The 13,178-nt window shown below is 60.3% G+C and overlaps 5 protein-coding genes across 5 annotated transcripts, besides 9 other annotated features; all 5 read right to left on the bottom strand.

Moving 5' to 3' along the window:
• Positions 1–5: 5 nt before the first annotated feature.
• Positions 6–30: a microsatellite.
• Positions 31–253: 223 nt separating this feature from the next.
• Positions 254–274: a microsatellite.
• Positions 275–296: 22 nt separating this feature from the next.
• On the bottom strand, positions 297–1,496 carry Tco025E_07191 (DNA polymerase beta; the record flags this gene model as incomplete). The annotated part of the gene is made up of 1 exon (XM_029374058.1): positions 297–1,496. One exon carries the CDS (start codon positions 1,494–1,496, stop codon positions 297–299), a length of 1,200 nt encoding a protein of 399 aa, XP_029225840.1.
• Positions 1,497–1,781: 285 nt separating this feature from the next.
• Positions 1,782–1,815: a microsatellite.
• Positions 1,816–1,966: 151 nt separating this feature from the next.
• Positions 1,967–1,993: a microsatellite.
• Positions 1,994–2,121: 128 nt separating this feature from the next.
• Positions 2,122–3,801, bottom strand: Tco025E_07190 (putative mitochondrial DNA polymerase beta-PAK; the record flags this gene model as incomplete). Its single annotated transcript, XM_029374057.1, has 1 exon — positions 2,122–3,801. One exon carries the CDS (start codon positions 3,799–3,801, stop codon positions 2,122–2,124), a length of 1,680 nt encoding a protein of 559 aa, XP_029225839.1.
• Positions 3,802–3,891: 90 nt separating this feature from the next.
• Positions 3,892–3,919: a microsatellite.
• Positions 3,920–4,162: 243 nt separating this feature from the next.
• Positions 4,163–4,193: a microsatellite.
• Positions 4,194–4,421: 228 nt separating this feature from the next.
• On the bottom strand, positions 4,422–7,760 carry Tco025E_07189 (ribonuclease Z; the record flags this gene model as incomplete). Its single annotated transcript, XM_029374056.1, has 1 exon — positions 4,422–7,760. The coding sequence occupies one exon, from the start codon at positions 7,758–7,760 to the stop codon at positions 4,422–4,424; it is 3,339 nt and encodes a 1,112-aa protein (XP_029225838.1).
• A 248-nt stretch (positions 7,761–8,008) lies between these two features.
• Tco025E_07188 (uncharacterized protein) lies at positions 8,009–8,554 on the bottom strand (the record flags this gene model as incomplete). The annotated part of the gene is made up of 1 exon (XM_029374055.1): positions 8,009–8,554. One exon carries the CDS (start codon positions 8,552–8,554, stop codon positions 8,009–8,011), a length of 546 nt encoding a protein of 181 aa, XP_029225837.1.
• A 146-nt stretch (positions 8,555–8,700) lies between these two features.
• Positions 8,701–8,775: a microsatellite.
• A 666-nt stretch (positions 8,776–9,441) lies between these two features.
• Positions 9,442–9,474: a sequence feature (A-rich).
• A 52-nt stretch (positions 9,475–9,526) lies between these two features.
• Tco025E_07187 (putative protein kinase) lies at positions 9,527–12,685 on the bottom strand (the record flags this gene model as incomplete). Its single annotated transcript, XM_029374054.1, has 1 exon — positions 9,527–12,685. The coding sequence occupies one exon, from the start codon at positions 12,683–12,685 to the stop codon at positions 9,527–9,529; it is 3,159 nt and encodes a 1,052-aa protein (XP_029225836.1).
• A 454-nt stretch (positions 12,686–13,139) lies between these two features.
• Positions 13,140–13,178: a microsatellite.

The raw sequence follows: 13,178 nt of genomic DNA, 5'->3' as shown, positions 1-13,178 counted from the left end.
TTGTTTCACTCTCTCTTTTTCTCTCTCTCTGACTTCTTTTTTTTTTCGTGTGGTGTTTTTTTTTTGGTTGTTTGTTGTTCATTTGCGCGCCGGGAGCATCGTTTTGCGTCTCCCCTCCCGATTCCTCCCTTTTGGCGGCATCGCGAGGTCCCCCCACCCCACCCCACCCCTCGCCTTTAATGTTTCTTTGCCTTGTCGCTGTTGGTTTCCTTCCTTTTGTTTTTTCCTGCGTGTTTATTTCGGGTGCCTGCCGCACACACACACACGCACACACTCTCTCCCGCTTCCTCCTCCGCCTACGGGTCGCGGTTCTCTGGCTTCGCGAACGGCATGCCTAGGACGTCGAACACGTCCTTCTCGCACGTGACGTGCACGCGCTTCACCTCCAACTCCTCCTTCGTGAGCCCCAGCGTCTCCATCTTTGCAGAGTGACCACTAATAACCGACACAATAGGGTCGGCGCCTTCCTCCACAACGGCGTCCGGGGCGGGGGCTTTGCCTCCGGCGGTCTTGCTCGCCCGCACCCGCTCCTGCAGCGCCTTCACCTCCTCCGGACTGCCAATTTTGAAGAGGCCGTACTCATTCAGGAGATACCCCTTACTGATGGCAGCCTGACGCATGATCACGTTGAAGTTCTTACTGCCCGTGAAGGTGAGCAAGGCGGTAGGCACGGAGCGAGCCTCAATAAGCCGAATATCCACACGTCGGGCCTTGTAGTGTTTTATTGCCCCATTCGTTACGCGAGGAGGGAGGCGACTCATGCCCATGTACTTTAGGGGCCCTTGGGCCATAGTCGCCTCGAGGTACTTTCGCTCCTGAAGGAAATCCACAAGGATGCCGAGGACGCCAGTGGCCGTCACTGGACCGTCGAGTGGCGGGGCGCTCAGGGCGCGCGCAAGAATCGCGTCAACGTCGCCGCTGAATGGATGCCGGCGACGATAACTACCGCACACCTGAAGTTCATACTCTGAGCCAAGCCTTGCCTGCACACTTTCGCGGAGAAAATTTTCATGCAAGACGGACTCGTGCATGGGGATCTTTTCATTGATGTCATGGAAGTACCGCACTCCCACGCGTTGCTGATCCGTCAACTGGATACGGTCTGCCTTTTCTATGAGCTCCTCCACAGTGAATATGCCCTCGCGATCAAAGAGGGCAGCCGCCGCGCGCGGGCCGAAGCCATGCACTTGCGTGAGTTCCTGAATCGCCTTGAGCTTCGGCTTTGTCTTCTTCTCAAGCTCCTCCAGTTTACCCGTCATGATGATTTCCTCCGCCTTCTTCAGCAGCTTTGAGCCAAAGCCGGGGAACCTCTCCAGATCCTCCACCGTTCGCAGCGGCAGGTCGAGGTTCGTCTTGAGGCTATTCACGGCGCGGTTGTAGCTCTGCACCTTGTACTTTTCACCAAGGGCATTGTTGAGGTCCGCCATCTCCTTGAAGATGCGGATGATGTTCTCGCGACTATCCGGATTGAGACGCCAGAAGGTACGACGAAACATTTTTTTTTGTTATTGGTTGAGGCTTATTCTTCTTCCTTGTGTGGTTGCGTGCTTCCGCCTTCGTTTATTCCCTTCTTCTGCTTATGCGCTGTTGTCTGGGTTCCCTTCGTTTGTACTTCGGTGGGGAGGGGGTGGATCGTTACGCCGCGGCTGCGTGTGCGCGTGGGCGAAAAGGCAACCGCGCGGCGGAAAAGCAGACAAAACACGCGGGGAAGGCAAGGCCGTCGGCAGACAGCAAGGACGACAGGGCGACCGCATGGGGCCAGTGACAACAGTGCAAAGAACCAAGCAAAAACAACAACAACAACAACAACCAACAGTTTCTTCTTCTTCTTTAATTCATCTCTGGGGAGGGAGGGTCGTTCTCTAAAAAGAGGGAGAGGACACGCGCGTGCGAGGGAGGAGGGAGCAATAATAAAGCACGGCGTGGATGCCACTTAGGCAGAGGGGTCGTCCACGTACACACGTACGTGTGCACGTGTGTGTGTGTGTGTGTGCTTCCGTCTCCCAATTCCCTCTCGGTTTCTCTATGTTGTCAATGTGGACGTTGCGACTCCGCTTACTTCGTTACTGCTTCCATGGAACGGAAACGGAAGCGCACGAGCGACCCCGCGGCAGGCGCCTCTCACATCTCGCGTTGCTCTGGTTGAACGTACGTCATGCCTAACGCGTCAAATACGTCACGCTCGTGTTTCACCTTCACACGCCGCGCCTCCACCTCGCGCCAGAGGGCGGCGAGCTCGTGCTGCTGTTGCCGCTGCCGCGATTCCAAGTCCTCCTTCCGGTGCCTCCTTCCGCCGGCGTCCCCATCGCCGCCCTCGTCGTCATTCTCGCCGTCGTCATCGTCCATGAATGCGGGGGACTTGGCGGAGTAGTACTGGGCCCGCACCAACTTCTGAAATGCCTCGGCATTCCACCGGCCCCGTGCCGCGCTGTTATTGTTAGACTTATTTTTGCTATTACTGGCATTCTTCCCTCCGTCCTCCGCAGCCGCAGGCGCGGTCGCGCCGTTGTGGAACAGGCCATACTCGTTCAGCACGAAGTTCTGCTTGATCGCCTCTGCCCGCATGACAACGTTAAAGTTCTTGCTGCCAGTAAAGTACAGGAGTGCCGCGGGGAAGCACTCCGGTTCCACAAAGCGAATATCGAGTCGCCGCGCGGGGTACAGCTTTGGGCTTGTCGCCCCCGCATTGTAGTTGTAGCTCTTCAGGCGACTCACCCCCATGAATTTTGTCGACCCCTGCGCCAGGGTTGCCTCAATGTACCGCTCCTGCTTGAGGGCCTCCACGAACGCCGCAAGCACCTCCTGCGGAGCCAAGACCCGCTCCCCGCTACTTGTGCCGCCCTTTTTGCCCTTCTTTTGGCGGGCGGCGGGGGCCTTGCCGTTTGTCTTGCGTGTGATGAGCACGTCAATGTCGCCAGACGTTGGCAGTCGTCGTCGGTAGCTTCCGCAGATGGAGAGTTCGTAGCCCTTTCCCAGGTACTTTCGCAGCCGCAGCTTCAAAAAAGCCTCGTGCAGACGCACTTCCTCGTACGGGATGCGCTGCATAATGTCGCGATAGTACTTGAGTCCTAAACGCTGCGCCTCGGTGAGGTGCAGGACGGCGTCATCGTCAGCCGTGGAACTTTTCCTGGAACTTTTCTTGCTACTACCGCCGCCCTGGCCCGTTTCGGCGCTCTGCCCCTGCGTGCGCTGCTGCAGCTCCGCAACGGATTTAATGCCGTACTTCTTGTAAAACGTCACCGCGGTGCGGGGGCCGACGCCGTGCACCTGCGTGAGGTCCTGAATGGCGCGGATGATGGGTTTTGCCTGCAGGCTGTGAAGCTCCGCAAGGTCGCCGGTGGAGAGAATCTCCACAATTTTGGCCTTGAGCTTCTCCCCCACGGCGGGCGTCGCGTTGACGGCGTTTAACTGCTCCGCCCTCTGCGCGTCATCGACGCCGGGCGGCGTGACGTTCGGTGGGAGGTGCACAAAGATAAAGTCGTCCCGTTTGAGGTTGTCCACGGCAATCTGGTACGACTGCGCCTTGTACCGCTCCTGCAGTGCGTTGTTGATCTCCGCCAGGCGCTGAAATATTTGCAGGACCTTCTCGCGGTGGTCGGGCACAAAGTTGGACGTCTTTGAGATTCTTCGGACGTCCTTCAGCGATGCGGCCCCCGCCCGGGCCTCACCGGCCGCCGGGGGCGAAGTCACTGGCGCCGCCGAAGTTACGGGGGCTCGCTTGGCCCCCTGCGCGCCGGCGGAGGCCACGGTGCGTCTTGCCGCGCGCAGCAGCCGCGTTGCACCCCACGGCATCCGCAGCATCTTCGGCCCAGTTGGACACCACCCAACTCACAAACAGGCCGCCGCCCCTCCCCCTCCCCTCCGTCGCCGGCAGCTGCAGAAGAGGGCAGTACTCACAGACACACACACACACACACACCAACTAGGCTGAAATATCTAGGCTTCTCTCCTCCTCGCACACACAAACTCACCCACGCACTCTATACCTGTGTGTGCGTGCGAGTTTAAGCAAATATGTGTGCGTATATGTATATGTATGGGCGAGTGACGTCAAAGACGCGTGTGCAGGGGGTTCTGTGCTTCCGTGACGTCGGTGCCTCCTCCCGTCTCCGCATCCATCGAGGGCCAAATGTGAGAAAGGGGAGGGGGGGGGACAAAATAGGAGAAAGAGGAAGAGAAAGAAACGACAATGATGGGGTTGAGCCGCAAGAGCCAACCACACAAGGAGGGAACAGTCGTAGCCCACTCGCGCCAATACACGCGGGTGCACCCAAACACCTACACACAGACAGAGCGGCTGACACGCGCCATGGTGAGACTCGTTTCCGCCAGCAACACTACTTCACTCTTTCTATCCCTCTTTCCCGCCATCTTTCCCTTTTACGGCTGATGTTTTTTCCCCATCCCTTCTTTTATTCGTTTTAATCGCGAAGCCGCTTCGTCGTGCCGACGCCCCACGACTCGTACTCCTCCAGAAGCTGCACGAAAAGCGGCGTCAGTTGCGCCGTCTCCCGGCTCTGCAGCGACGCGAAGGAGAGCCGCATGAAGTCAAAGCCGAAACACATCCGAAGTGCCCCTGAGCCCACCGGCCCGGCGTCGGGGCCCGACGCATCACGCAGCTGTCGCCGCGGGGAGTCTCCCTGCCTGACCTCCGCAGGCACTCCCGCGGCCTCCTCAGGCCGGCTCTGTTCCATGGGGGCGGTCGCAGGCTCCGAGCCCCGCAATTTCCGCCGCCTGCAGCGGACGTCGACGTCTCTTCCGTCCAGCTGCGACTGCATGAGCCCCGGCAACTTCGGGTACCGTTGCGAGAAGTGGTTGAGCACAATGTGCTCGGCACGGATGGCCGCCGCCACCTGCAGCGCCTCTGGCAGCGTGGAGTGACACTTCTGCACCGCCTCCTCCTCGCAGCCCTCGCCAAACGTGGCCTCGTGTAGGCAGAGAAACACACCTGTTGCCTCGTCCCCATCATTATCGGTCCCGTCCCTCCCCTCCGCCTGCGCACTGCCATAATGGGTGCAGCGGGTAAAGCGGCGACAGCGCTCTATGAGAAACGGTGACGGCCGCGTGTCGCCAGAGAACAGGAAAACGCGGGACGTGGCAGCCGCGCCCATCGGGGCGGGAAAGCGAAGCAGCAGTGCGTGTGCGTTGGCAGGGTGATGCACCGGGAAAACTTCGGCACCCCACAGCGGCGGCGGCGCTCGACACTCGCCCGAGGAGGCTGGCACTGCCGTGTTCTCGCCAAGCCGCGCACACACTGCATCGAGGCGCGGGAGAAGCACCGCGGTGGCGGAGGCCCCCTCGGCCCGGTGCCGTTCCGCAGGAATGACGTCATACACGACCTCCTCCTGTAGCCACCGCCGGTACGCCGCACAGCGCCCCCACGTGTCCTGCATGAATTCGTGCACCTCCTGCGGACATACAACGAGAACGGGCTCCTGCAGCGTGCCGCCGTAATCCGGCTCCTCCCTCGCCACCCGCAAACGCAGACGATGCCGCAATTCAAGGAGAGTCATCAGCCCAAGATGATGGTCGGCGTGTGCGTGGGAGATGAAGACAAAGGCCAAATCATTGAAGAACCGTCGCAGGGCCTGACCAGAGCCGTTGCCCCAAAGCATTGCTAGCTGCCCCGCATTTCCTTCACCGAAGTCTAACACCACAACAGCCCGGCAAAGTTTTTTGCCGCGACGAGCATGATACATCACCTCAAGGTACGTCCCACTCACGTTGCGGTACTTGCTTGGGACGGCGGAGCCCGTGCCCAAAAACGTCAGGGCCCCTCCGTCGTCAAGGTGCCATGTGCTGTTGCCATCGTCCCGGCCACAGGCGTCATGGACACGCTCGCGGGGGTCGCCTTGTGGATGCCGCAGCAAAGAGGAGGACGCAGACGCCAGCACGCCCGGCATCTGTTCACGTGCCCTACCCACGGTGGTGCGGAATTGCGCGGAGAGCATCTCCACCGCCGAGCGTGCCGTCGGGTAGCGCAGCAGGCCTGCTGTCTCCCCTTTGCTCAAATTACCACTCTTCTTCAGCTGTTTGGCGGCGGGAACTAACAAGGACGGCGCCGCAACGGGAGGAACAGAACCCATAGCTGAAGTGTTTGCGTGATCTGTGATGCGCGTGGCAGCCTCCGCAGGAACTAACGGGTGCTTTACGCTGTAGGGCCAAATTGGGCCTGGCTCCCCGCTCATCTCGGCAGGCTTCTTTTCAGCTGAAAACGAGTCTGCCATGGGGAACTGCGCCTCGGCGATGCAGTTGAGATGGTAGCGGTGTGCCAGGGCGGTGGGGAAGGCAGAGAACTCCTGCTGCACGGCGGCGCAAAAGTGGTGTCTCGTCCCTTTCGCGGTCGGCGCGGCGGTGGCGCCGGCGTCGCCGCCCCTCTCCTCGTTGCGGAAGCACTGAACGGCCTGCTCCCGAACCCCACGCCGCACACCCGCAAAGATGGAAGTGACGTAATGTGCCTCGGCAGCCCCGGCGGTGTCAGTCTTGAACGGCGCGAAGAACTCGGACTGCTGCACGTGCACAACATGCGTGAGCACGACTGCGCGCTCCGTCGGCGCCGTGGCTGTCGCTGCCGCGGACGCGGACGCGGCATGGTGGTCGTCACGAAACAAGAGCGAGGGTTGCCACTGCGCAAGGAAGCGGCGAAGCTCACCACCGCAGCGCAGCCTCTCGCCTCCCGCGTCGCATTGGCCCTCGCAGGTGGGTGCGTCGCGGCCAAAGAGCGCCACCAACGCCGCCGCCACCTCCTCGCAGTCATCGCCGTCGAGTACGAGTGACACGTACATGCATCGACTGCCCACCGTCGCCTGCTTCACGCTGTGGGGAGAAATGAAACGGCGCGGCTTCTCTGCGGCGCGCGTCCCATGCGGCGCGCCCTGCTCGTCGTCGATCCACACTCCGGTGCCCTGCTTCAGCTGGCCGTACATTGGTCCCGCCGGCACCCCGAGCGCCTTCGCACGTTGGGGATCAAAGCACGCCGTTGGTGCGTGCACAAGGGCGTAGCCGTACGTCTCCTCCTCCGCCGCCGCCGCCGTGCGTGGGACGCGGAAGCCCAGTAGGGCGCTCGTTGGGCTCAGCCGCAGCGATAATACAAAGAAGGACGCCGACGACGCGCTTGCCGGCACGCCAGGTGGAGGCGGCGCAGAGGGGCCTCCCTCCTGTTCCGCCAGGGGCCGCAGTGGCACCTCGCAGACGTAGTTCCCTCGCAGCGTGGTTGGCAGCTGGCGCAGCACCGCCCCCCCTGCACGAAGCTGCTGAAAACTCATCGGCCGGTACCAAAAGTAATGCCGCCGCAGTGCCTCCAACATACCCTCCAGCCCCGCAACAGCCGCACGCCCCGCATGCAACGGTGCCCGCCGCGCTTGACCCTCGGCACCATCCTCCACGTCGAGGGAATGACTGCTTGGGCCGAAGAAGTTGGCGTGCCGAACACCGGCGTCATTGATCGTGAAGAGGAGCCCCGGCATGCCCATCACCGCCGACACGGCCCAGCGCGTAAAGAAGAAGCCGCGGGTGCGCACCAGCCGCACATTCGCCTCGGAGCTGAAGCGCTGCACGCCCTCCGGACAGTTGAAGAAAAGCAGCTGACCGTCGCTGCTCATTGCCGATGCTGCTTCCGATGATGGCGGCGATGCTTCGGCGAGGGCCAACGGCTGCGCGGGGCAACGCAGCGCCTCGTGCTGCACCTGCCCGCTGAAGCAGCAGCTGCCGTAGCTGCCGGGCACATCTGTACCGACGAGCTGAATGTAGTCGGCTGACATTCTCCCCTACAGAGAGAGAGATATATATATATATAATAAAAGAAACGGGAGTAAATGAGAAGTTTTGCCCCCTCGTCCCGCGGACACACTTCCGCGCAGGTAGACAACCGCGGGAAGCAGGGGCGGCAAAGGAGTAACTGCAGCCCAGCGCAGCCAATGCAATCGCGCGTGCGAAACAACTAGAACGCATCCAACCACTTCTCCTAGGCTTCACTCACTGCAGCAACGGAGACCCCCCAGGGAACGCATCACCCCTTCTTTGGCGTCTCCTTCTTCACCCCCGCTGTTTCCTCTTTGTTATTTGCCCTCTTCGCGTCGCCGCCGTCCCTCCCCTCTTCGTCCCCAACGGCCTGCGTGATGAGGCCCTCCGCGTTCGCTGCGACCCACGACGGCAGCATCAACTCGGCGTTCACCACAAGCCGCGGGAGCAGCATCAACTTGAGAAACACCGCCATAAGACGAAACGCCATTTCCTGCGGCACACGTGGCACGTGCCGCGTCATGAGAATAAGCGCCTGCGCGAAGCGGTCCCACGTGGGAAAGTACTGTGCACGCCTGGTGTAGTAGTCGCGCCGCGCCCCCCAAAAGCGCTGCTCGTCGCCGTGCAGGGACTCCGCGTCAATCACACGCTGGTAGTTGCCGTCGCCGATTTTCTTCTGCTCTGCTGGGCGGTACTCCACGGCGACGGCGGCGCGTGGCACGTGACGCCCCCCGCGCCGCGTGAGAAACCCCCGCTGCACAACCCGCAGCCGCGAGTGCGACGACGCGGACGACAGCAGCGAAGGCAGCGACATGCGCTTTGTCCCTGGCGGCCGCCTATTTTCTCTCCCCTTTTTGCTCTTGTGGTCCCTTCGCACGCACGCACGCACGCAGCCCTCGGGCGCCGCCGCGGCGAGTCCGAGAAGAGGGGGAGGAGGACCACATCAGCCGGCGTCATCGCCACACAAAACCCCCACGCCCCCGCAGCGCAGAAACGGCAGCAACACACACGCACACGCAGACACACAGACACACAGAGGGGGAAACAAAACGAACGAGCGGCACTTTCACCTCCTCCAATACAGACTTCATGTAAAAAAAAAAGGTTGTCAAATAAACAAACAAGTAAGCAAGCAAAAACGCCCGTCGCCTTCCTTCTTTTCCCCACCCCCAACTTCACGCTTCCTTTTTTCGGGTCGTTTGGAATCCTTACACACAAACACGCACACATACTGCAGAGTTTACTTTACATATGTTCCATTTGCCTGGGCACAAACCCATCGATGCCTGCCCCCGACAAGTTAACCGCCTTCGCTCACGGCCACTTCTCACATCTTTTTTTTTTCCTTTTTTTTCGCTCTCCACCCACACGCACACACGCAGAAAAACCCAACGACTTCCTCTCTCCCTCCCACTCTCATAATCCTCACTGCAAATCGCCGTCGCAGAAGCAAAACAAACAGGGGGTACACCACGCAAGCATATAAACGATGGGGATGACCAGGGGCTTTTATTACATTCTAGTTGCAACCGTACATTCGCGGCACGGTCCCAACGCCGGAAACGGAGTGTGCTGCACCATGACGCAACAGCATTACATACACACAGAAAAAGTCAAAGACAAAGAAACGTCAAAAATAAATAAACAAACAAAATGACAACAGCACTGAAACAAAAATTTTTCGCACCAAATTAACATGAATTTCCTTTTTTCTTTTTTTCTTCCTTTTCCTTTCTGCGCAAAAGGATGGGAAAGAGAAGGGCATCATCTCTGGTAGCACTGCCACCTAATCTTTTCTTGGGATGTGCGCCTCATCTGTGCCAGGCGGCATCGTCTGTTGGAAGGACTCCAGCGTGGCCAAGCTTGCGTCTGAAAGCACCGCCTTGGCGATAATGCCACCAGCAATATCGCCATGATCCATTCCAATGGTGGAGCCGCAGCGGCCGCAGAAGTACACCACATACACCCCCGTTCCATCGACACCCTCGTCATCTACCATCGGCACCTCCAGGGTGAACTTCTTCAAGAGCTCTGGGAGTCGCACCTTTCCGGCGTTGTCGTTCCCTCCTGCTTCAGCGGAGTCTGCATTGGAGCCTGTCACCGCGTCCTGCTTCCGGGCGGATGGTGAGATGGGCTTTGCGAGTGCCTGGGCGGCGGATTTGCCGGCCCCAGCGGGAACCTCCTCCGTTGGCGTCATTGTGGGCCGTAGCGGGGGCGGAGACACCGATGTGGCTGCCGGCGATGCCTCGGCGAAGAGGCCCTCAAATGGCACATCCGGTAGGTGCAGCCATTCCACCCCCATCATCGCCCCAGAGAACCTTGAGCACACCACGCAGTTGCACACAAAACTGCCAAAGATGGTGGAGGCTAGGCCAGTGAAGCGAACCCCATCGCAAAGACATCCACCGGTGAATAAAGGTGCCTCCTCCCTTTCTTCTTCCCCCGCCGTCGCAGCTGGTGCTGCTTCCGCTCCCTGGGCCGCGCCGTCATCTGGAGTGGAAGGCGACTCCCCCGGTTTCGCTGAGCCCCTGTCAGAAAGTGGTCCGGCAATTCGGGCTGGTGCCGCCGGGGCACCACGCGGAGGCCACACCGCATCGTAACGCGAAATGCACAGCGAGACATGCTCACCTGCCGCACGACCGTCAAGCTCTTCTTGAGAAATGGGGGTCTTGTTCGGTTGCCGCTGCAAGTCCTGGACGTTGAGCGTTGTTCCCATTGCATCTGAGAACTCCTGCCCAACATCATCCAGATTAAGCTCTGATGTCGGACACGGGGGGGTGTCTGCGCGATCCACGCCAGCAGAGGGCGAAGCCGCCGCAAGCGAATTCGTCCACGGCGCCCCTTTTACACCGCTAGCCTCATAGTTGTTATCTGTTAGAGCCACACTGCTAAGCACAGACTCGAGATGATTTGTCATCTCCTGCAAGACTAGCGCCAGATCGCCTTTGGGTTCATTCGCGGCAGGCGTGTTGTCATGCTTGTCTTCAGCATCGTCCCTGGCTTCCGTTGTGCTGCGCGGTTGATGCGGCCCTTCTAGGCTAGCCAATGGTGGGGCCGCGGCGGTAGGGGTCGGAATGGGCTTCTCCTCCGCCGTTGGAATTGCAGAGGGGGAAGCAGTGGCGTTATCGTAAATGGGACGATGCGGCAACGCTGGTGGGAAGCTTGGGGTTGGCTCCCCGCCAGCTGCGTTGTGCTCGGCAACGGCAGGTCGTCCGCGGTAGGGGGAAACCCCAGCAGGTTGGTAATTCATCGGCTTCCGCACCGCGCGTCCCCGCTGTTCCCTTTCATTTACGATGCGTTTTTTGTTTTCATCGTAAATAAGGAAAAGATCGTGCAGAGGCAGGCTATTGATCGGCTTCCGCTGCGGTCCTCCGGCGGCGTTGGCATCCACGGGTGGGACGTGGCTCTCCTTCTTCCAGTTTCCACTACCCCCGCCCTCCGGGGGGTGAGGGGCGGCCCGGGCCGGGGCATTCCTCTCCTTAGTTGGCGTATTTCTGCCGAGAGCATTGTAGTTCCTGATGCCGTTGTAGTAGTCTTTCTCGTCTTTGTTGTTGTTGGCCTTGCCAGTGGCGTCATCCTTGTCACCGTCGTTTTGGTTGTGGTTTTGTTTCCCCCGCAGTAGGGCGGGAATATACTTGAAGGCGTCGCCGAGGATTGGCTGGTTCGCGGGCAACACCCGCTTCAGGGCCTCCTCATCCTCGCGCTGCTTTTGCAGCAGCTGCCGCTGTTGCCGCTGCTTCGCCAGCTCCCCCAACACGCCCCCGAGGTGATCATTGGCCAAATCGTAGGCGTTCCCACGCCTGAATGGAGACTCCGCGTTGCGCTTCGGTGCGAGGCCAACGCGGCCAGCCGCCGCCGCCGCCGCCGCCACCGCGACCTCCGCTGAAGCCCCAGACGGCGATGGTTTCTCCGCACCGGGCTCCTTCCGCGCCTGGGGGTGCAGCTCCATGGCGGGACGAATCGGCGGCGGTGGCGTGGCGGCGCCAGAAAGAACGCGCCTGTACTCATCCTCGGAGCGCCCGTCTGCGGCGCTAAGCTTCTTGATGATGTTCGGGATCGCCCGCAGCAGCACAGGGGAGCGGAGGATTTGCCCCGCGTCAGGGCGCTGGCGCGGGTCCTTTTTCAACATCCACAGCACGAGTTCCCAGAGTTCGTCGGAGAAGCTGGCGGGGATGCGGCATGGGTCCTTGTGGCATATGTCGCCCATCAGCCGGTTCATTGTTGTGGCCTCAAACGGCAACCGACCGGTGGTGCAAAGTTCGTAGAGCAGAACGCCGAGGGCCCAGACGTCGGACTTGTTGTTGTACGGTTTTCCCTCACAGAGCTCGGGGGAGAAGTAGCACGGCGTCCCGCACATCGTCTGCGCCATCGCAACGGTGCTCATCAGCACGGTGCTGATGCCAAAGTCGCCCAACTTCACGACGTGGTTTTTGGTGAGAAACACATTTTGCGATTTAATGTCGCGGTGCAGCAAACGACGATCGTGCATGTATTTCACCGCCATCGTTGTCTGCACGAATAGGCTGATCACCTGCTCCTCCGTCAGGCCGCCGCCGCCGCCGCCAAGCGCCCAAACGCTGCTCTTGAGATTTTTTAGGTGCGTGTAAACGTCGCCGCCGTCGGCGTACTCCATCACGATGTACAGATGCGGGTGCTCCTCGCAAAACTCCACGTAGCGGATAATGTTCGGGTATTCAAGCTGCTGCAGCACCACAATCTCCTGGTGAGCGTCCCTGCGCTGCCGCGTGGTCATGTTTGCCATGTTTACGTGCTTCACGACGTAGAGCTGCTGGCGTGCGGCGTGGAAAACGAGATAGGCGTTGCCGAAGCTGCCCTTGCCAAGCTGCCGCACGGCGCTGTACCCAGAGCGCTGCAGCGTAATCGGCAGGCGCGGCCGCGACGGCCCGATGCCAAGGCGCAAATTTAACTCATCCACCGCATTCATTTTTCTTTGTCGTTTCTGCCCCTCCCTCACCTCTGTGTCTTTGCCTCACCACGCCGCACAGCCTCCCTCGGTGGATTTGGCGACTTGATGCCACGCGTGCCTGTTTCCCCTTCGCTTTTCTCCCCGCCCCTCCTGCAATCGCGCAGAGGTGTGTATATGTCGTACGTGCCTTTCTATTTTTTTTTTCTTCTCTCTCTCTCTGTGTGTGTGATGGAGAGGGAGCTTACGATGGTAATTGACGTTCCGCCTGCTGCTGACTCGTCCGCCGCGCAAGAGCGTCGGTGCAGGAGTTCCACGTTTGCTGTCGGTGATGTTTGTTTGCTTTGCCCCCACCACCCCCCTCCTCTTCCCTCGTGGCGGGCTCCGCTACGCACTGCGGCTGTGGAGGTGGCTGCACTGCACCGGGAGGCAACACACGCAGCACCCACGCCGTCCTGGCGCCACGGCGCAAGCGGAGAGAGAGAGAGAGAGAGAGGAGACAGAGAAGAGAGAG

The sequence above is a fragment of the Trypanosoma conorhini genome, assembly GCF_003719485.1.
Source record: "Trypanosoma conorhini strain 025E chromosome Unknown Tco_14.4_contig_00536, whole genome shotgun sequence".
NCBI classification, from domain to species: Eukaryota; Euglenozoa; class Kinetoplastea; order Trypanosomatida; family Trypanosomatidae; genus Trypanosoma; species Trypanosoma conorhini.
The sequence above is the reverse complement of the archived record's forward strand: the minus strand, read 5'-3'. Positions and strand labels throughout refer to the sequence as shown.